General features: G+C 43.3%; 1 protein-coding gene and 1 long non-coding RNA gene across 5 annotated transcripts in view; one reads left to right on the forward strand and one right to left on the reverse strand.

Moving 5' to 3' along the window:
• The window catches only part of LOC115076826, a 152,256-nt gene that overhangs the window by 120,108 nt on the left and 8,684 nt on the right, over positions 1-23,464 (forward strand). For 2 of the 4 annotated variants that reach the window (XR_003852873.1, XR_003852874.1), the window contains exons 3-4: positions 7,031-7,116; positions 16,399-16,460. This is a non-coding gene — a long non-coding RNA (uncharacterized LOC115076826). Of the gene's footprint in view, positions 1-4,879; positions 4,940-7,030; positions 7,117-16,398; positions 16,461-23,464 lie in introns of all 4 variants that reach the window. The other 2 variants (XR_003852876.1, XR_003852875.1) reach the window with 2 other exon arrangements.
• FHAD1 (forkhead associated phosphopeptide binding domain 1) overlaps positions 1-23,464 on the reverse strand; it is a 63,938-nt gene that overhangs the window by 28,163 nt on the left and 12,311 nt on the right. The window contains exons 9-19 of the mRNA XM_029578744.1: positions 22,878-22,946; positions 17,419-17,523; positions 12,726-12,812; positions 11,963-12,040; positions 10,537-10,653; positions 9,181-9,373; positions 7,754-7,824; positions 6,953-7,090; positions 5,575-5,664; positions 3,569-3,658; positions 2,130-2,358 (exon numbers count right to left, since the gene is read on the reverse strand). Of these exons, the coding sequence (XP_029434604.1) occupies positions 2,130-2,358; positions 3,569-3,658; positions 5,575-5,664; positions 6,953-7,090; positions 7,754-7,824; positions 9,181-9,373; positions 10,537-10,653; positions 11,963-12,040; positions 12,726-12,812; positions 17,419-17,523; positions 22,878-22,946 (1,267 nt within the window). The remainder of the gene's footprint in view (positions 1-2,129; positions 2,359-3,568; positions 3,659-5,574; positions 5,665-6,952; positions 7,091-7,753; positions 7,825-9,180; positions 9,374-10,536; positions 10,654-11,962; positions 12,041-12,725; positions 12,813-17,418; positions 17,524-22,877; positions 22,947-23,464) is intronic.

Genomic DNA, 23,464 nt, shown 5'->3' on the forward strand with positions numbered 1-23,464 from the left:
TGGAGGCACAGACCGGCAGGAAGCTAAAGTTCTGCCAAGAGGAGGCAATGTGGGAGGAGCGGGCCTAGCAGGGGGGGGGGGGGGGAGGAGGAGGAGGATGGAGTGAAAGTGGAGGAGGAAATGAAGGGGAGAGCATCCAGCCCCTCAGTACCTCAACCACTCGCCCTCCACCCCACCTCTCCAGCCTCTCTTCTCCACCCTCATCCTGGCTTTGTTTTTTTATTTATGACTGGTTTTCGTATTTTTATAAAACTGAATCCAAATACACCTAATTGCCTGAAAAATAGGAAGGGCAATAAAAGTGATAAAGGGGATGTAACGGCTCCCTTATGAAGAGCAGCTCCGAACAAGTTCTGTTGAAGGCAGCGGAATACAAAGAGATACAGAAAGAAATAGATCCGTTAGGACTCTTCAACTTGGAACGAGTCGACTGAGAAGGACTATGATCGAAAGTGTATAACATTTACATTTATTAAAATGTATGAATTTCCTAACACTAAAAATAGGTCTAAGAACATAAGAAATTTCCATGCTGGGTCAGACCAAGGGTCCATCAAGCCCAGCATCCTGTTTCCAACAGAGGCCAAACCAGGCCACAAGAACCTGGCAATTACCCAAACACTAAGAAGATCCCATGCTACTGATGCAATTAATAGCAGTGGCTATTCCCTAAGTAAAATTGATTAATAGCCATTAATGGACTTCTCCTCCAAGAACTTATCCAATCCTTTTTTAAACACAGCTACACTAACTGCACTAACCACATCCTCTGGCAACAAATTCCAGAGCTTTATTGTGCGTTGAGTGAAAAATAATTTTCTCCGATAAGTCTTAAATGTGCTACTTGCTAACTTCATGGAATGCCCCCTAGTCCTTCTATTATTCGAAAGTGAAAATAACTGAGTCACATCTACTCGTTCAAGACCTCTCATGATCTTAAAGACCTCTAGGCGAAGAACAAGGATACATACATAAAACTTAAAATCACGAGTGGGGGGAATGGGTAAATAAAGGACGGCTATTAACCCTTTGAAATCTTAAAAATACTACTAAAGCAAGGGGACACGCCATGAAACTAAAAACCTGCAGATTGAAAACAGATCTGTGCACAATCAAGCAGTCAAAGCTGTGGCCAAAGGACGTGTGGCCAAGGTGACTGGCACAGTGGGATTTAAAAGAGGTCTGGATTAGTTCCTGGAGGAAGAGTCCATGATTAGCCAGGCAGAGGAAGGAAAGCCAATGCTATCCCTGTGAGGGAGTAACAAGAAATAGATCGACGTGTTGGGATCTGCCGAGGACTGGCAGCTGCTGGAGACAGGATGCGCTTTGCTCTGGCCCAGCGTGGCACAATCTTGGGGTTTATGTTCTGTATTTTTGCCTTGGGCCTTTGGGAGAGTTATTTATTTCGTTCGTGCCTTTTCCCTGGTGGCTCGAGGCGAGTTATGAAAGCTTCTTCCTTTACTTATATCAAACTGCATTTATACGTACTGGCAGAATACAGAAGGAAATATTCAGTTGAAATAATGTTTGCCAGAAGGGATTCACAAGGATGAGGCCATTGCAGCAGAAATAACAATTTCACTGTATTAACCATGTAAAGAAATTGAAACCCCACCTACTTGGCTGAGCTTTTCCAAAAAGATTAAAGGAGGTGTTAGCTACCTGAATGGTATCCAGACAGGCCTACATATTACTGGCTCTTGACTCAAGCTATGTATTTTGTTATTTTTAAATAAGCTTGTTTTAATTTATTTTATTATGCATGTTTCATTGGAAGCCGCTTAAAATGGTAGATAATGTGGCCTATAAATATCTTAATTAATAAATAAGCAAACATCGAATGTTCACAGATGATACAGGAGTGGGAAACAAATGCCTTATGGAAATAAACAGAAATTGAAAAAGCGTACAAAGATGTGTTTCCAGTTTTGCAAATGCAGGTATGAAGCCCGCTCTAAGGGACCCTTTCCATGGCTGGGTTTGGTGAGTCAGAAACTTGGTAAAGAGGCTCTCCCTACCATGGGTCTGCCAAATGCAACCACAAAGAAAGCGAAGGAGAGACGGACAGAGGTGGCAGCCAGCAACCACAGCCACAAAGCAAGGCCCCAACTCGAAGATCCGGCCCCTACCCTTGAGACTTTCCCATAAATCAGCGTTTTCTTGTTCTAGACTCTGCTGCTGTTCGGTCACTTCCAATATCCTGTTTTCCAAAGCTAAAATCGTCTGCGCGTGCTGCTTTATTTGTTCTTTATATGCTGCCAGCTCTTGCTGTCTCTGTTTCTCGGCCTTATTCTCAGCCCTCTGCGTTTCGGCCTGAAGTTGTTTGTCCCGCACGGACAGCTGTTCCTTCAACAGCGCCTGGAACAAAGCACAGAAAGAGGCTATTTAAAAGGCGGTTTCTCAAAATATTCCCGTACAACAGAGCGGGAGGAGGAGAGAATGGAATACCCTCAACTATGCTAATGTAGCCGTGCCCTAATAATGATCGAACAACACATATTTCTAACAATTCTTCTTACTGATTTTGCAATAAAGATTACAGCAAAATGCATCACCTTAAATAGCCAAGTCGAGCAATCTTGCCACAATATACAAAAGCGTATAGCGATAGCATGCAACATTCACTATTTTTTTTTACCAAACTTGTCAGATTTTCAGTAGCAACCTAGTTTTTATTTTTCTATTTATTTTTAACTGACGCCCGTCTTTGGGACTCTTACACTCAGCCAGTGCATGCTGTTGCAGAAGCCACCTTTTGCTGCTCACAGCTGCACCTGTTTGCGATCAGACAGCCCAGGCAAGAGGCCAGAAAGAATCACGCACACAGCAGCCAAGGCACAGTCCCCAGTTCCCAAGCGCACAGCCTCGTTAGATCTTGCCGACCTAACACACTACGTTTAAAGAGCTTCAGTTAAACCGAGCAATGCCAAATACCTCTGGGGTTACCACTGATAATTTTAATGAAGTAGAAAAAATCATTGATGAATAAACTTTGACAGTGCTTGAAGAAGTATTTTTTGAGATTTTAGTCTATAAGAATAAGTAACTTTCAGACAAGACTCACACTTGCTTCTACACCTCATCCACCAAGAGGACTTGGAGAATAGTTGAAGTTTGGACAGCTAATTTTAGAAAAATATCAGCCTCCCCCCTTCGGCAGATTCTCTCTCACTTTTTAAACCTCCCCTCCTCAGGCAGCATTGCCTTACACAGCTTAAGATCACGCACAGACTGAAAGGGACCCCTCTAGTGTTGTTCTTTCCCTACTGCATTGCCAATGTAGGGTCTCCCAAGCAGTGGCCATTGCCATCCCTCCTTTCCTCCCTGGAGCTTCAGCAAAACTCCTCAACCATGAACCCAAGATCTGCTAAGCCAGAGCACTCTGAATCGGAGCAACCTATGCAGCAGTGCACAGCGTTATGAATGTGTGCTTTTGATAAAATCTGTCGGAGCAATCAAGAGACACTGTTTACCATATTGAGACACTTTCGGTTGAGAAAAATCTCATAAAAACCAAGCCTTGTGCAAATCAGATCCCAATAAAGCCAGGCCTTATAATATTAGTTACCTCTTGTGTTCTAGCCTCTTCCATGTTTTTCAGAGCTTCAGTAAGATGTGTGTTTAAAGCTTCTGTTTCTTTTAGATTAAGTTCCATACTCTAAATCCCCAGACAAGAAAACAAAAAAACATTCCATATTCAATGTAGTGACACCATTTAGTCCCAGACATCACTGATGCAATGATTCGCATTTTAAAAAGATAAGCTACCACTAAGAGTTGTTTGGAAGTATAAACTAGGAACCTAAGTGGGGTTATAGGGTAAGGGCCACAGTCAACGTAATAGCATGGCCAATTTCTTGCAAAATACCACAATCTATAGGAGGAGGTCATCATAGGAATGGCAAAACTCTAAGGACCATATCTTCCAAACACTTCCCAGACACACAAAATGTGAAAAATGACCAAGTACACTTAAGTCTTCACTCTGTGAGGATTATAAAGCAGGTGCTGAAAATGTAATTGCCGAGCACAAATATCATAAGCCGTGAGTTTACGAATGAAGGACAGATTTACATTTGGACTTTGAGGGTTCTCCTTTACCGATTTTAAAACTGCCAGTGCTCTCATTTAATGACTTAATAATTTTTATGTTTGGGCCCGATACCTGTGTTCCTCAGTCAGGCTTCGACTGTAGCAAAAATTCCAAGAATCATAACTATAGATTGTATCTGCCAACGATTTACTGAACAAGAAAAAGATGAAAGAGGAGAAGCGATAAGGAGAAAGAAACAGAGGGAGAAATAACATAGGAGAATTTGGAACAAGAAAGTCCAGAAGAGGTGAAAGTTGTTAATTCACACAAGGTACTTTTTAGATCAAGTATAGGAGAGACCTAGCAAGTTTACTTAAACATAAATTTTCAAAGCACACGCCACTGAAAAAATGGAAAAGGGTCTTTTGTCCGGTTTCCAGAATTCTACCCTTTCACAGATAAAACCAAGCACCTTCTTTCTTGTTTATGAAGAGCGCTCAAACGCCAATTCTAGCTTGAGGCAAGGTATCAGAAAAGCAGCTTACTTTCGGATATTATTCATCCTTTTGTAGGATGCAAAACCAGTTAAAAAGATAACCAGAGCTAGCTACTAAGGGGTACAATTTCTTTGATTCAAAATATTTTTTTGGAAGGAAAGTTGTTTCCACATCGTATTTAAGAGTTACTAGGATGCTGGACCATGTAAACAGGTGACTTGTTTCATTGGGAGTGTGTGCGTGGGGGGTTGTAACAGGGAAGCATTTGCTGTTTGGTGCCATATGTGGGCACTGGGGAGGATAATGTTATGCTATGTTGATTTTGAAATTTTAATAAAAACTGTTACAGGCAACTCAAGCACTCAGAAAAAGTAAACAGAGGGATGGAGCAACAGAAGCCATTATTCTGGTAAAATTACCCTTTGTGTGGGCAAAAGCACGGGGGGGGGAGGGGGTGAGAGGAAATCAATAAGGAGCCTACTTTTACCCTTGGAAAAATAAAAGGTTGACTCGGGGGCAGGGAAAAAGTAACCACAGAAAAAGGAGGCGCAAATCTCTCCAGGACTTTTTCCCAGGGCATGCACGAGCTTTCATGGGTAAAAGTACCCACGGTGTTTGCAGCTATGCAGGCCTGTTTTGCAATTTGCCCCCATCAGTCAGAAGCACTATGTGGTATCCTGAACAAGGTTCTCCTGCCAGGCTAAACTTGAATACAGTATTAAATGCTAGCCCGGACTCTACTTTTACCTTTCCTCTCACCAAGACTTTTCAACACTCAGGATGCCTGGGACCAACTCATACACTTCCTAGCAAATGCCCAATAAAATCATCAGCAGCCATATCTCAGCGGCTATTCCGAGATTCAAAACATGGAGCCCAGGATCTTGTGAGCATTACCTATTGCACCTCTTCCTTCTCCAGCTGTTGTACAGAAAGTGCACCACTGCAGCTCCATCCTATGAGCAGGCAAGCTAGCACGATACGCTCCAAGGTCAGCACCAATCCAATTTCTCTTTCCATGTGTACGGACAGTATTTTGCTCACCTGTTGCATCATACATTCCAGTTCTTCCACTTTTTTCTTTTCTTTTTCAACAGCTTTGTTTTTTTCCTTAGCAATGGCCTCATCCAGTAACTGAAAAGAGCACAGAGGTCGCTTTATGTTAGTGCATAGAGAACATCAGGATGTGCTGTACCGTTCTCACTGCAATAATTTGCGACAGGTTCTCAGCTGTCCATGCAAAACAGAAATGCCTTCTTTGAAAAATGCAAGATGAAAATGAATCATTCAGGCATATCATCTCTCTGCCATTTCACTATCCTTACTTATAAAATCATCAGCTTGACCTCCTTGCACCTCCATGCCAGATGAATGTTTGCTTACAACAGTTTCATTACCTGGGAATGTCACTGTAGAGTTAGTCTTGCTTTGTTCCCTTTTAAGAAGGAAAGATCCCTATGTTCAGGTTTCTCCTAATCTTTCTTCCAAAAGAGTGAAAATTGTTTATAAAGAAGTGCCTAAATGATTGCTTACTGGGGATAACTGGAATTATTGGAGATAGTTAGGAATAAAGAAAACTTCTCTGTATTACCAAAGGCTTTGGAAGAAAAAAAAAAAATAAACAGGAAATGAGATGAGTGGGATTAAAGTCCAAGCAATAGTAAAGAGGTAAATCCAGGCTTTACTCCCTCCCTCGCTTTCTGTTCACTCTCTCATGACAGCTTATCATACTGGGCCGCTAAGCCTGAACTTCTTAAATACAAACAGGGCCCTGCCTCTATACAGAGGAAGACCCCAAGCACAAAACACCCAACACTGATAGGGCAGTTGAGCCAGGGGTGTTCAAGCTACACCAAGGCACCTGCCTCAAACAGAATAAAATCAGGCCAAGCGGGCCAATGCATGCTTGTAAGATAGGGTTGGTTCATTCACTAACAAAGCTGAGCGTAATTCTCAGCAGTCACAGATCGTGCTAAATCCAGTGTCATGTTTCCCATAGGAAGTTGGGCACATAGATCTACTAAAGGTCAATTTCATGGTGCAAGGTGACATCATCAAGACCACTTGACCAGACTATGAAATCTGCCGTCTTTGGCTGTGCCAAATACCCTGCCCCTCTGACTACCGTCAAGCCACCCACTATAGTTATGAATGGTTCATTGGCTCATGCTTACGTAGAATGGCTACACTACAAATGTTCATTTTTATCATGACACTATTTAAATATAAAAGAACAAAATGAACTCTACTGAAAATAAATTGGAATCTTGTCTGTGAGAGGTCTATTAGAAAATGTTCCTACTCTGACTAAATATATATCACCTTCCTAAGGAGCTCAATATATTTTGAATGTTTTATGTACTTATATGACGTATGGGTGCCCATGATTTTCCTGGGGAATAGTGAAAATGAAACATTTCACCTTTTTGTGCTCTTCTTCCTTAACTATACAAAACTGTTGCATTTTGTCTTGTAATTGCTTCTCATGCTTTGCCTCCAGTTCATCCAGTTTCTCCTGTATCAAAGAAGGCTGCTGTGTCTGTAATTCTATCAACTGCATCTTCAGAAAGACAAAAAAAACACTAGGTAAGAAATAAACAGGATACAACTGAAGCCCACAGAGAAACATCTGTACTTCATTTAATTACAATATTTCTAGCCAGTACTGTCTTAGATCCTAGGTGGATGCTGGTAAGCACGTTTATCAACTTTGCAGACCAAAAAGAGTCCAGCCCAGTAATTCAGTGGCAGTAAACCTCAGCCTGGCTTATGCCCCTCAGACTAGCCAGGGCTTGGGGACACTGCAAAGGTCATCGTGTAACAGCAGCAAAGGGTACCCTTGTGCTAGGTTCTGGAGGGAACTGTGCTCTGTGCATCTCAGCCCGAGAGCTGCCACTTGGACGAGGGAGCTAGACAGCGAGGAAATCAGAGAGCATAAAACCTCAGATGGCTGCTACTGAAGGCCAATGACACCAGAGCCCTAGCAGGGGCTGGTTCTGATTGAACAGGAAGCCCAAAAGGCGGCGGTTGCGGCAGTGGCCAGACCCCCTTCTCTCTCCCAAAGAAATCAAAGGTAAAACACAAGCTACACCTTTAACTATGCTTTGTATGCAAAGACTATGATAAACTGCACCTCTAATTCTATTAGAGTTTCATGAATTCGGATCATTTTTCTAACATCAGACCTCTACTGCTAACAGCACTTCAGTCATTGTTTTTTTACCTGGAGTTCTTCTGACTTGCTTACTGATTGCTGATGCATTTCCTGCAGACTTTTAATATACAATGGCATTTCTGTGGGGACAAGAATGAATGAATTATTGCCCACATTCCTAGAATGCAGCTGACAACAGCATTTCATGTTTAACCTTGATGTGCCCATGTTCAGCCCTTCTGTGTACTGACTTGTCAGTGTTTTACCATGCTACGCACTATCATTTTAAAATAGGATATTGTCAATTTTGCCTATATTTTTTGGCGTTTCCCATCCAAAAACACAAAAAATAAAATAGTGTTTAAGCATACAATGTATGGAAAATCAAGTAAAGCACAAGTGTTGTAAAACAACAGTGTGTGCTTGAAACAAAATGACTGACATGAACGATTTATGTGGGAAAACGAAATGATATGCACAACATAAATCCACAACGAAACGACACGACGACATGAAATGAAATGTTGGTCCATGCCCACCCCTACGCTTCTTTTAGCCATCTTCCAAGCCATCTGAAACTAGTTTCAAACATATCTGTGCAAACAATTTATATGGAGGGAACTGTGCTCCGTGCCTCTCAGCCCGAGAGCTGCCACTTGGATGAGGGAGCTAGATAGCGAGGAAATCAGAGAACACAAAACCTCAAATGGCTGCAGTGTATATTCCATTTTTAACCAAAGCACATTTACAAACAATGAAAAGGCAGATTCAGTATGAAAAGTAAGCAAAACTTGAAACCAGAAATTCCAAAGCACCGAGGCACAGGAGATAAATAGGTTGTCCAAAGGTCACACAGAGTGAATAGCAAAGGGATGTCATATCAGTGCTATAATCACTACATTATTCCTCCTCCTGTATTCCAAATTAATTGAAGACCATTCACAGTTGGGCGTTTGGGCTACAGGAAACTACAGCCCCACATCCTAAAGATTTTATATACATTCTCTTGACCCAGTTTACTGAAACTTAAGACCTAGCAATTCTATTTGGAGCAAAATATTGTGGTTGCCATGTTAGTCCACTTTTATACGTTGAAAAAAATGAGTCAAGAAACAAGTTGTAGGTAAGAGTTTTTCATTGGACTAACTCAATACATTGCGACTAGCTTCTCGGAGCTATGCCCCCTTTATCAGGACAGTGAAGAAAGAACACAATTAGAGCTGCATTGAGTTAATTCAATAAAAAGGTATCACATACACCTTATTTGTTAATCCTTATTTCTATGTATTTGGAGCAAGAAATCTTGAGATTATGATTCTATTTTGGATTTTTATCTCCCAAGGACCAATGTGCACTGGAAAGTAAACAAAGAAAATCAGAGCCAGATGAAAAGAGGAAATGAAAGACTGGCAGCACCAGAAGGGATACAGAAAACAGTCAAATGCAAATACCGATATGCAGAGTTTCAGTTAATACTACTGCAGGAAGATAGGAACCTTTGGGGCTGGATGTATCAATCCCAATATCTTGCAGAAGAAGCTCGGCTTCCTGCTGCCGGGACACTATGCTTGTTAGAATCTCTACTGCAACTTTCTGGATCCAGAGGACCGAGGGGTCAACGCATAAATCCTGAATAGCGCTTATCTCCCGTTTCAGATCATGGGTGGAGCAAGACAGCACCAAGGAAGCCTAAAAGTAAAACAAATAAAAACCTTACTATGTACTATGAATTATGTTTTCCAGTTTTCCATCTAGAGTACCTGAGTATTCTGGATTTGAGAGGGCTCTCTCCCTACCCTATATTCTTGCCTTAAAATGGGGGAAGGAGGAGGAGTGAGTCTATAATGGAGGCCCCTACTGAGCCATCACTGGCAAATCTCGATATCCTTCATAAACCTGGCTGCAAGCCATGAACCAGGACCCATAAGAGGATTAATTTAAGCTGCTAAGAGGAATCACTAGAGATCAACATCTTCCATCTCCCTCACCTGTGAACAGAGAAATATCCACGTCTTCCCGGCTCTTCAGTAATACTCTTTCCCCCCCCCCTTCTCTCCCTTGCCAATTGGCTTCAGCTACTTAGTGTGACGGTTCCATTCTCACTGCAATACTATGCAGTTTTACAGTCTGTTTTTTTCAATGGGCTCTTAGGTTTTGAACCCTTGAGATAAGGAAGTTAGAAGTTAGAGTTGCTTGTTGCTCCCACCCTATCTCATACTCTCAGAACGAAGAGCTGTCCTGATCGTCCGCGCCACTGCAGATCCCCCATCCCATACACCGTAGGTGAGAGTTCCACTCATGTCAGTGCTGCAGCTTATTTCCCCAACAGGGTTTGACTTTGCAGCCTTCTGGCACTCACTCTTACAGCGTTTACCATCAAATGAAAGGCATGCCTTCCCTAGGTCAGCTATCAGGGACCTTTGCTTTTGGTTTTTATTTTATTTTTGCTGGGAATGTATCAGTGCTTATTACAACAAGAACAAACTGGGAGAAATCGGTGGAAAAAAGAATCATCATTTTTATGGATAAATATAATTTTTGTTCTTGTAATAAACACTGATAAATTCCCAGGAAGATAAAATAAAAATTGAACGCAAAGGTCCTTACCTATTATGAAATCCCTATTATTTCAGCCTTCTTGCTCACTTATCTTCTTTTATTAATTTATAGGCCATATTTCTACATTTGTTTTCATTGTCTTCCTAACTGTTTTAAGACTACTGACATTTGTGCACATACAGAACACTAAAATGTTTCTCAGTCTAGAAGCAGCCGTACCACTAGGCAATTTGTTATAAAGCACCCTGATCGAAGGCCTTTTAAATTTCAATGCTGAAATAATAATACCTCACCTGACATTCTTCTAGAACCTTCTTCAATAGCTCCTGGTTAGAATCATCCTGCAGGGCTCTTACTTTCTCACTGAACTGCATCCTTTCCTCAAGAAAGAGCTTCAGTTTTTCAGACACCTGCCAAACAGGCATGAAAGTCAAGATTAAGCATCAGGTAATCAGAGTCAGTCCCAGGGGTGGGGACGGGGGTCCTCTCTTGGTACCTGCACAAGGAAATTACTACTGTTACATTTCTGTAGCTAAGAAGAATGATCAAGTAATTCCCAGGAACTTATATGTACTTACCATATATGCTACTTATCAAATAAATTATACTTATATTCATTGTTTTATGCACAACATTGGCTTTCAAAAGTCAGCCCTTAAAGTTTGTTTTGGATACTTTTTGTTATCGGGAAATTTTTGTTCCTTGGCTGTATTTGTACCCACGTTTTCCCTATTCTGTTAGTGCTTCTCTTTTTCTTTTAACCCTCATGACTGCATACATCAGAATCCATAACCTCGACTCAGAACAATCCTACTACATCAACGGGGGAGCCTGTCTCACTGGTCCCATGATAATATGGGCACCAGCCAGGCTCATTGGATGCTGGAGGGAGGGGAGGGGAGGGGGGCGAGGGGGAGAGCCAGGATGCACGTCCTTGCGCTCCGTGTCCCCCCCCCCCCCCCCCCGGCGATTGACGCGGCTGGGCCGACACAGCCGACCTGAGGGCTGTGGTTGGTCGGCCTCGTCGTGTCACCGGGTTTTTGAATGGGGCATAAAAGGGGGGCGGAGCTGTTGGGCCCACCCCTTTTTGATGCGAGCAGCCAGCCTGATCTGCAGCAGTGTTTCTAATTAAAGCAGAGTTCAAAACATATGCAATCCTCCCATCAAGTCATTGTCATGGGATATATATATATATATATATATATATATATATATATATATATATATATATATATATATATATATATATATATATATATATATATATATATAATGAAGCCAGTATTAGAAGTGCCAGGTCTGCATGTTGAATGTGAGAACAGGGTCAAATAGGGCACGATTTCTAAGCCTGGCTCTTATTACTAGGGTGCACTGCAGAGGCAGCACACACAGCCCCACGAGGACATCTTTAGCACTGCTGCTCGACAACACCTGCTAACTGGGGTCAATTTGTATTGCAATCCACAGGGAGCTGTGGCCTCTAACGCTTAGTTGGAGCACAATGAGCGAGAGGTAGGAGGAAGAGGGAATAACTGACAGCTGTGAGATGTCTTGGCCTTGAGCATGGTGAAGGACTGGAATAAGTCACAGTTTACCACAATAAAAAAAAATTGCGCAATAATTTTACAAAAAAAAATACAAGTAGACCATATTTGTTTGTAAGGACAAAACGAACTTAAGTGCTTGCTTTGGGGAGTATTTATTGTAGCGTGGACAAACCTGTTGGTCTGAGACTGCTTCGTCCATTTCTTCAGGAGAAAAAATAATATGAATAACCTGGTTCCGGAAAGACTCTGTCTAGAAGGATATTAACAGAGAACAGAAAGTACAGGGTAACGGATCAGCGGAATTCTTCACATGATCTCAAAATCCAGTCAAAGCAAATAACTGGTATATGAGCAAACCGTATTCTCCGAGCAATAAAACATTTGTATATATTCTTCGAATAGTACCAAAAATGTCAGGGTATCTCTTGTCGTTGGCTAATAATCTGTGCTTGCTTGTCTTATTACACTCATTTGTTATCTGCCCAATTTTGATTTATCTTCGAGCACAATCCTTACTATCTACTGGTCTGAAAACCTGCTTTAATTAATAATCTAATCAATTCTAAAACCCCTGATGACGCTGTCAGTGTTAAGTAGTGAACTACCAGATTGAAAACCACTGTCCTATACTTAACTAGGATCCCAGCTCTCCTCTTGCACGAGTCTTCAAGTCAATACATGTACCTTTAGAAGCCTCATGGAATGTGATGCTCAGTAATGCATTCTGGGAATTTTATTACATGTACCTTTAGAAGCCTCATGGAATGTGATGCTCAGTAATGCATTCTGGGAATTTTAAAACTCGTTGGGCCCCCACCTTTGCCTTTTCCTTCAGAGGCAGAACTGGGCCAGCTTAGAGTAAAGGAAGGCTTTCATTACAATCCACAGTGCAACGGGTCTTTGCGGATTGAGGTTTTTGGCACATGAACACCTACCTGGGATTTGATCAGGCGTTCTCTGCGCCCCATCTCCTGTAGCTGCAATGATTTTCTCTCACTCTCTTGATTTAATTTTTCTTCAACCTGAAATCATGGGAAAACATTAGTAAATGAGTTTTTAGTCAGAACCACATTAGGGCTATGATCCCCACCATCTAAAAACCCTTAGCAATATTTATGCTTTCCACTAGACAATGCAATCTTACAAACCTAAAGCAGCACAAACCAATACAAATGTTGAGAAATCAAGAAACTCATTAACAAGAGTCTAGTGTACTATATGTAAAAACATGCAATATATTCATTAATCATTTTTCTACTCATCAAAATAACATTTCCAGATGCCATTATTGTTACCCGAATTTTCCGTAAACCAAACCATACTTCCTGAATTAGAAAAGGATAGTAAAATAAAAAATGTCTTAAAAGCTCATGAAAAGTATCATCTTGTATAGCTTTTATGTTGGGCCCAATAAAAAGATATCACAACCTGCAAGGTTTATCAGTCAATGAGAAATCTTGATCACTGGAAAATAGCCAGCACCGGTCAATACTGCACAAACAAGGGTGAGGCAGAGGGCCACAGGCTGCAACAGAAGTAGATATAGGACCCAGGATAACAGACCCTCCCCACCAATCATCATGAGGTCTACAAGGCATCCCACCTGGATCCCACCAATGATAAAGATCAACACGGTACCAATTAAAGGCTACCAAAATATCCACCAATGAATTAAGACAGTTAAACCTATGGAACAAACCTCTATAAAATAAAGGGGTTTTGGGTAGCAAGTAGGAAAACTGCCTGCTAATTTTCATTCCTGGAATACCACAGATAAGTCCATACGCATGGGTTTTTGATCCCTACCAGCAGATGGAGACAGAGAAGAAAAGCTTTATTGACACTGTGTTACTTAAGATAGTATGCCACCTGCAGTCCCTCAGTATGATCTATTCCCAAGCCAAGATGTGAAAATCATAAATCAACTGCGCCATCACCCCCCCCAACCAAGCAGGGGAAAGGTCGAGCCCCCATGCGTCAACAAAGGGGATTGAAAACTGCCAAACCGAAAACCATTTCTTCACTATCTACACACAGAAAATAGCATGGTCTTTCCAGAGAGGATTGGGCTCTGGACTGATTTGTGCTATTCCAGGAATGAAAATTAGCAGGTAGAAGCAATTTTCCTTTTTTTGTTCACACCCTAGATCAGTCCAGACACATGGGATGTACCCAAGCTTCCCTAAACTGAGTGGGAATCTGAAAGACATGCTCACAGGGGCGGATTTTAAAAGGGTTTCGCGTGTAACCCCAAAAATCCACTCCTGTGCGCGCCAAGCCTATTTTGCATAGGCCCGGCGACGCGCGCAAGCCCTGGGATGTGCATATGCCCCAGGGCTTGAAAAAAGGGGCAGGGGTGGGACAGAGGCCTCCAGCACAGTGGCTGTGCTAGGGGATCGTGCGCTGGCACTTGGCCGGCGCGTGCGACCTACGTCTGCCCAGAGACAGGCGCAACTTATTTAACAAAGGTCGGGGGGGAGGGGGGTTTAGATAGGGCTGGGGGAGGGTTAGGTAGGGGAAGGGAGGAAAAGGTGTGGGGGGGGGGGGGGGTCAGAAGGAAAGTTCCCTCCGAGGCCACTCCAAGCGGCCTCGGAGGGAACAGGGAAAGCCATCAGGGCTCCCCTAGGGCTCGGCGCGCAAGGTGCACAAATGTGCACCTTGCGCGCTGACCCCAGATTTTATAACATGCGCGCAGGTCGCCACCCAAAAGATCTCCTGTGGGGCAACCATTTGGCAACTCAGGATGCCGCCCGATTCCTAGTAGAATGGGTCCGAAGCCCTCTGGAACTGGTCGCCCCTCGCAAGTGTAAGCTGACACAATGGCCTCCTTCAACCATCGAGCAATCATAGCCTTCAAAGCTTTACTCCTTTTGTTCCCCCAAACAGATGAGTGGTCCTCCAAGAACTGTTGGTGCCCTTCAAGTAGTGCAACAGAACCTGAGGACATCCAACAAGATCAACTCCCTCGCATGCGGAACAGAAGGGTCCAAATTCAGGAACGAGGGAAGCTCCACTATCCGTATCAGAAGAGCATATTGCCAAGTATGGGCTACTCTGTATCCTTTGTTGAAATTATAAATGGCATAATAAATCACCTAGTAATTAACAGGAAGCATTCTTCCGAAGCTCTGTATGTATGGACTTCAGCGTCTGTAAGGCTCATACAGCCTCCTCTGTGCCATTCACATGCAAGCTTGCCCATATTTGTTTATTTTTAATTTGAAAAATGTTTGTATACCACTATTCAATACATCACAGAGATTTGCAAGGAAATCATACATAAAATTACATAACAGTGAAAACAAAGAATACAAATGATTCTTCTTAAAAAAAATACAGAAAATAAAACATCTATTACAAAATATATACATCACTATTCAAAGAGTGCTCATTCAGGGAATTACCTGTCAGATAATGCCCACTTCCTCAAACCATTCCTCATAACAACCCTGCTTGCAGTGTCAATTCGATACTGGAAATTATTTGAGAAAGCAGGGAAATTCCCTGAATGAGCACCCTGGGGCAGGCTTACATGTGAACGGGACAGAGGAGGCTGTGTGAGCAATACTTCCTGTTAAATTAATAGGTGATTTATTGTATAATTTATAAATTTCAAAGGATACAGTGTAGCCCATGCTTGGCAATATGCTCTTCTGATACTTACCAATTTCCCTCTCCCTTATCCTCTTGGTTTGTACAGTGGCCAGGGGTGATGTCCTGCAGGCATGCTTCTCAGTGCTTGGGGTCCGCCTCAGCAGAGTTTGTTGTATCTGCTGCTGGCTGTTGGAGATATGGTCGAAGAACTGACTTACTTCCGCAAACTCCCTTATTTTATAGAGGCTTGGTTCCTTAGTTCATGGGCAGATATGTCGGTGGCCTATAACTGGTACCTTGCGGTGGCTTGTTGACTTCATGATGATTGGTGGGCCCATGTTACCAGGGTGGAGGGTCTGGGTCCCACATCGGCTTCTGTTGCGGTCTGTGGCCCCTACCTCACCGATGTGTTTGGGCAACACTGACAGGTGCTGGCTATTTTCCAATCATGATTGCCAGTCTGGATTAGGATTTCCAGTTGACTGATCAAGTTTATTTGTCAGTTGCGTGGAAAGCCCCATTTGCAGGAAGTCCCTGTAATATTCTCCTCGAAGCCTACTTCATCAGCCTTCAGGTGCAAGGAGAGTCCAACCAGTATCCTGACCTTCCTTATCCTATTGTTACATGCTGACCCTATCCTTAATCTCCAGCAGACTCTATGCACATATTTTTACCCGCGTACTGGGCGGGCAATTTTTAAAAATTGCATTTCTGCGGGTAAAAGCACTGTTTTACCCAAAGAAATGGCTTTAAAAAGGTATCCACCCTGTGGGCAGCCAATTTTGAAATTTCAGCCTTTCATACATAAATTGTTGGAAGACCACAATTAAAGTCCCCCAAACTCTCTCCCTGCAGCAAGACATCACCTGAAGTCCATCAGGGCACTGAAGCATGGCTGAAAGCCGAGACGGTCACGCATCCATTCCAATTTTATTCAAATGTTAACAAAAATATTAACAAAATTCCAGAGAAACATAAACCAAGTATAAGAGGTTTTATTTCTGTGCTTTGCAGTTTACCAGGACCTCCCGTTGAAATGCTGATTTGACAAGCAGTGGAAAACTATATCACTAGAGGTCAGTGGGAGCAGATGCTAGGAATTAATATCTGCAAAATCACACGCTGCTGTGTTGGCAAACAAGAAAACAGTTGGAGAAAAAAAACAAACAGAGTCCTTTGTCATAAGTATATTTAAAGAAAGCTTTTGTTTAGTGTTAATCAACAATTAAATCTGGTCTTACCTGATCTGTATGGACACTTATTATTATTAACAAGGTACCCACCAAGTTTAAAATAGACTTAGGTATTAGTTCCTTATGGGGATGGTAACTTTCAGACAGCTGTGCAGGCGTCCACGTACACGCGTATACCGGCTCGCAACCAGAGAAGCGGCCATTTTATAACATATCTGCATATGATATACAATCGGCTGTACGCGCATAGATGTGCATGCAATTTTATACGGAGGTGTGCATGTGCACGCAAATGCTGGCGCTACCATGTGAGTGGGGGGATTTTATTAGATACGAGCACAACTCAATTTCCCTGGTAAAGGACAGGGACTTCCTAATCCCCCCTAGCTAACTTGCCTCCCCTTTCAGCCTCAACCTTTAACAGCCCGCTAACGAGCCTTGGTTTTTTTTTTGTTTCATTACTCACACGCCATCCATAGTAGAAGTAAAGTTACGCGGTAGGGGACCCCAGCATGTAAATACTTGCGTGCACACTTCATGTAACATGGCCGGATCCCCTTCTCCCGCCCACGCCCCGCCCTCGTTTTTGCCGCTCTTATTTAATGCACGTACCAGGAGATAAGCGCATATTCGGGCACTTCTTAAAATCCGTGCAGCGTGCACCGGCTCGAGATACTCGCGTTATCTCCCAGGGCTTTTAAAATTTGCTTTTAAACGTATAAGGAGTTTTATTTTCAGGTAAGAATTGACCTGGATCCAGAATGAGAGAAACCCATGTGAAAATTAAAGTGTTACATGCTCGACAATTAGCGAAAACGCATCGAGCCGCACAGGCACGTACCTTGTTTTTTTCTGTAAGTGCATTCTGCAGCTTTTCCTGTTCCTTTCGCGCCGTGTGGATGTCTTCCTCCAGCTCTTTTATTCTAAGGTCCATCTCCTTAATGCACTGCAAAAGTTCCATTAAAGGGTAACACCAGATACAGCAAATGCTGAAAACAGCTTTTCTTTCCCACAGCTGTGCTTTACCGCACAGCACAATTTTACACCAGGATTTGGGGGGGTGGGCACAGCTGCCTCAGATTTAATGTCGCTCTACAAAGAAATTCAAAAGCAGAACAAGGTAAGCCGTTCAGGACCCAGACAGCAGCTTCTGCGGGGATTTGCTGCTAATGTTATGCAGGCTGTTACAAAATTACCCCCGTATTATAGCACATTTCCAGTAGTGTGGCTGGAAGCTCACTTTGCGCACATCTCTCTCCAATATGGGCCATTCATTTTTAAAAAGCAGTGGTGCTCAGAGCTACTTTTCGCCGCTGTCTCTCACGTGCATGTGCTCCTGCTACCTTGGTCTGTTTGCCGTATGTTGGAAAGGACAATATCTGACGCTAGACCCACTGCAGAGGTCAAGTCCTTGATGATGAATGTTCACAAAACCCACTGGGGTAGATTTTTTTTAAAAAGCGCGATCGCGTACTTTTGTTCGCGCAGCAGGCGCAAACAAAAGTACGCAGGATTTTATAAGATACGCGCATAGCCGCACGTATCTTATAAAATCCTGGATCGGCGTGCGCAAGGCTGCCGATTTTGGGCAGCCTGCGCGCACTGAGCCGCGCAGCCTGCCTCTGTTTCCTCCGAGGCCGTTCCGAAATCGGAGCGGCCTCGGAGGGAACTTTCTTTCGCCCTCCCCTCACCTTCCCCTCCCTAACCCACCCCCCTGGCCCTATCTAAACCCCCCCTTACCTTTGTCCCTAGATTTACGCCTGCGAGAAGCAGACGTAAATCTACGCCCGCTGTCATCTGACCCGGCGGCTGGTCCGGAGGCCTCGACCACGCCCCCGGGCCGGCGCCACGCCCCCGACATGCCCCCGACACGCCCCCTTCAAAAAACCCCGGGACTTGCATGAGGGCCCTGCTCACATAAATCCGGGCGGATTTACGCGAGCAGGGCTTTTAAAATCCGCCCAACTGGGGAGAGAATATGGGAAAGGGAGGTACCTACGAAATCCAACAATCAGCATACCAGTTCTGTTTTAAAGCATTTGCTCAGCCCCCTTCACTATTATTTCAAGGTTAAAAGGGAGGCAGAAGCACTGGTGCTGAATCATTTTAATACAGGGAGGGGGGGGGGATTTTAAAAGAACCCGAATTTTCAAAGCGGTCGTAAGCCTGCAGTGAAAATTTGCGGGTTCTCGCAGTGTGCGTGTACCCATATGAAAGTATGCCTGAAAAAATGCTCCCCCCCCACCACAGGACACCTCTTCCTAGTGTGGGTACATGTGAAATGGGGTTTCGTGGGTACTTTTATATGCATGACCCCCATATTCATTTTCAAAGTGCAGTTTCAAAACACAGTTTTATGTGCATAACTGGGTTTGCTAATCAAGCCCTGAAAGTTAATCCACAAGCAAACATATACTGTATGATAAAGTGGCATTATATTGCACTTAATCTTAAATGACAAGGTATTTTAAGGCTGGAAAATTGAGAATGTAGACCTTTCTAAAGAAAGGATGAAGCTGCGACAAATCAAGTTATGCCATAAGAAAAGCCAACTGCTAAAGGAATAATTTGTTTTTTTCATTGAAAGCTGTGATCAATATATGCTGAACTAACTGTAGAGAACAAAGTTTTGTCAAACCGAAGTCCAGCCCAACTAAGCACAAGCTTGAAAAGGTGCATTCAGACCACAGCCAATTTCTAAAAGCACTTACCTGCATCCTGCTCCCCCCCCCCCCCCCCCCCCCACTCCCATCCTCCCTCCCTTTCTTGGGCTGTCAGGACCTGGGAACCCCTGCCTACCCTGCTGAAAGTATTATTCATCTCTCACATCTCAGATTTCATCAAAATCCATCCGCTGGTTTCTTCGCTGACACTTTGCTGATCCAAATTCCCAGATCTGTTCTCTCTCTCTGAACCAACAGAGTCAAAAGCAAAGAACTATGGAACATCTGACAATGCATATTAAATACTTAATGTCCACTAAAAAAAAGAATGGACTATGCTGCAGAGCAGGCAGGCGTGGTGCCAGCTAGTCCCTTCTTTAAGTCTTTCACAAACAACCCAGCCTATCCTTATCATCAAAACGTCTTTACCAGCCATGTGCTAAGTGCCTAGATGATCACAAGCTGAACCAGCTCCTTTAGAAAAACAAAAAAAAAACCAAACTTATGTGATTTGGACCAATTGCACTGTTCATCTTGTATCCCATTAATTTGTATTGACGAAGGGGAGAAATGCAAAGTGAGAACTTTCAAAGGAGCAGAAAACAGCCCCTGATCCGCTTCCTTCCTGTTCCACACCCTGCTGGAGTAGCCTGGTCTCCTCCTAGCCCTGAAGGGCGCGCAAGTGGGCTTTTGGAAATTGCTACAGTCTATGCCATTGAATTGTCCATAGGTTTTACCTGTGTGTGCAATTTAAGCGTGAAAAGTGCTTTTGAAATTTGCTACAAAAGTATGTTACATTTACGTGTGTAACTTCTTTGAAATGACTTCCACAGTTAGGTGATTTAACTGCCTAGTTAGACATTGTGAAAGATGGGAATATATATATATATATGTTCAGTTCTAGCAATTGCCGTATTAATCAATTATGTTTAATTGATAAAAACGCTCATTACAATCTCTAATGGCTGATAAACTTAATATATCCTTGCTCTGATTATAACAAATTCTGATTGATAATAGTTTGAGTAATGATTATATAGTAACATAGTAAATGGCAGCACATCAAGACCACAATGATCCATGCAGCCTGCCCAGCAAGCATTTTTACAGTTGGAGGTTCCCAATCACTCCTCCAGTGTGGAGTCGGAGAATTATATAACATATGACATTGTAACCTATGTGCAGGGACTAGACTTTATCGTGGTCCTGAAAATAAACACAATGAAAAGCAAAAAGCCAGATTAAGCACCGGGGCCCTCTTTCCATCCCTTCCTGGATTTCCATACCCTCTCCCCAGCACCTGGCCCCAAGACCTACTCGCCGCACTATCCCCTAATCCAGTGGTTCTCAACCTTTTTCCCCTTTGTAACACACCTGACAGACCATGCTCACATGTGTGACACACTGCTCATTACAATTCACGGTGGAAATAAAAAGTAAAGGTCCGGTAATTATTTTTGTTTAAAATGACTCAAGAAAAGATACATATTCTGTCTGAACAGAAATTGCATAAATAGTAAACATCCCACACCAAAACAGCACCAATTTCCAGCACTCAAACAGTAACCACCTTACCTAAGAAAAGGCAACACTGAAAATATTACACCAGGCCTTAAGACACCAATACACCTCCTGTTAGGAAAACGGACCAAGCCAGGCTGCTATAGAGCCCTACACAGAAACTACATGCCAGCAGAATACCTCACCTCAGTCATATGTACAGACCCCTCACCTAGCAAAGAATAGAGAGACCATAAGCATAACTAGAAAAATGCAGACAAAAACGGAACTGGAAAACTCAACAAGCCAGAAAGACTGTACGCAGTGTAACAAAGGAAAAAAAATAAACATCACCAGTCCTTATAAAACAAATCACGAAATATAAAGTCAACAGCAGTAAAAGCATACTAACAAAAAGAACAGATTTCAAAATAAATGATGAAAGGAATATTCAAAAATTAAAATCTCATATCAAACATTTCTAGATACCAATAAAATATTTCAAAATAGCAGACACAAAGACCCAATAATGAAAAATAAGGATAAAAAAAAATGCTTTGCTCTGCATACCTGGGAACGTTTGATATCCAGGTCTCCTGAGATTGTTTTGAATTAGCAGGAGGAGGGGTGGTTTGCTTGGAACTTTCTCCTCTCTCAGTCACATACCAGCGCTCTCTCTCACACTGGCTCTCAATGACACACCTATACACACATGCTCTCAGTCACTCACATACACATGCTTTTTCTCTCTCACTTATATAGGCTCTTAATTACACATTTACACACATGCTGTATCTTTTCAGGCTTACGCACACAGGCTTTCAATCACACACATACATGCTGTCTTTTTCTCTCACACACACACACACTCATTCACATGCTTACACACATGCACTCTCTCTTTCTCTCATTTACACACAGGCTCTCAAATACTCACCTGCTCCCTCACCTAAACCAGCTCTCAATCTCACACAGACACACATGGTCTCTCTTTCTCTCACTTTCACACAGGCTCTCAATCACATACTGACATACTCTCTCACCTAAACCAGCTCTCAATTACACACAGACACACATGCTCTCTCTCTTACTTATACACACAGGCTCTTAATCATGCATACACATGATCTCTCTCACACACAAAGGATCTCAATCATACACACATACTCTATCACAAACTTACACATACAGGTTCCCAATCATAAACTTACATTCATGCTCTCAATCACATATACAGGCTCTCAATCACACACGTACATGCTATCTCACTCACACACATGCTTGCTTGCTCATTCACTCTCTCTCCTTCCCTCCCTCCCCGGAACTAGCGGCAGCAGCAGCCTCCTCCAACCCTAACCTCCTTCATTTTCAGTCCTCGTGGAGGAGGAGTCCCATTGGCCGCGGGGGTTGACGTTCTTCTTCCTTTTTCTCTGAGCCGCGCTGCTCATTCCTCTGGCCGCGTCTCTCTTCTCTTCTTCGGGCCGACACTGACCACACTAGCATGGTCTCTTCGACCTGCGCACGCACCTGCTGCTCACCACTTCTGGGCCGGGGGGGCGGGAAGAAGAGACCATGCTGGTGCCGCTGACTCCAGCTGTCCTGCCGCGTTCCACCTGTGCTGACAGCAGTTTAAGCCTGGGCGGAGGAGGACCGGGGAGCAGCTGGGTCAGCGAGGGACCGGGAAGTGTGGCGACACACCTGCGTGTTCTTGGCGACACACCGGTTGAGAACAACTGCCCTAATCAATGCTTGGGTCTCCCTCCCGGGCTAGCACCAGTGTGATATTTCTCTGCATCTGCCTCCTCTGCTGACCAGATTGAGTCTTACAGTTTTAACCGCATGGCGCCCCGCTGACTTGCAGGAGCTGCCAGTACCGTGTGGCAGCGGTTGGTGAAGAAGGCAGACCCAGGCATGTGCCACTCTCCTCCTGCCAGCCAGGAAGAAGCCACTCTTAGGGATGGGGGCAAGAGGATAAACAAACCAACGAGATGACGAGCAGGGGTCTACACTGACCCCGGATCCCTGCCTGTGTGATTTCAACTGCCATTTATGTCCGTTCAGCTCAGATCTCTCAGCAAGACCTGGTGAAACAACAAAACTTTTAAAAGTCACAACCAGCGGAAAGAGAGGAACTCACATTTCTGGATGCAAGGAGGTCTTTCTTGAACTCTGTATCGTCACGTTTCTCTTCTCTGATTCTGTTCACCTAAACATAACAGCAGAGCAGAAATGAACCAAGAAAAATTAGGGACTTCTTTCAACTCATCTGTGTAACAAGCCAAGCCTCCCTCAGGTAGGGAGACTTAAAAAAAAAAAAATCACATCTCGTAAAACAAAAGCAAATAATGGCAGAAAAAAAATCAGTTCCTTAAGATTATTATATAAAAATGAATGGATACAGAAGAATTTCAAAGTAGATGGCCCATAATAGAGCCTCTGTTGAAATGCTACCTGCAGGGGTACAGCACCATAATATGGTGCTATATTCTCTATTAAGGAGAACATCTTTAAACCAAGTGTTATATTCTCTTTGATTTGCGGGTTTGTCATGCTACGTAAAGATAGGTTCCCTCATTTCCACCACACCCACCGTGACACTGGTGCTCCATGACAGGCACTGCTGTTTGTTAAAAGAGCTGCCGGCTGCATGGCTGCCATTCATAGCGCTATGCAGCTGCACTATATGGCCTTGGGTAGCATTTCAGCCTTGCTTACTTTCTGATT

Source organism: Rhinatrema bivittatum, chromosome 15 (assembly GCF_901001135.1).
Source record: "Rhinatrema bivittatum chromosome 15, aRhiBiv1.1, whole genome shotgun sequence".
NCBI lineage: Eukaryota > Metazoa > Chordata > Amphibia > Gymnophiona > Rhinatrematidae > Rhinatrema > Rhinatrema bivittatum.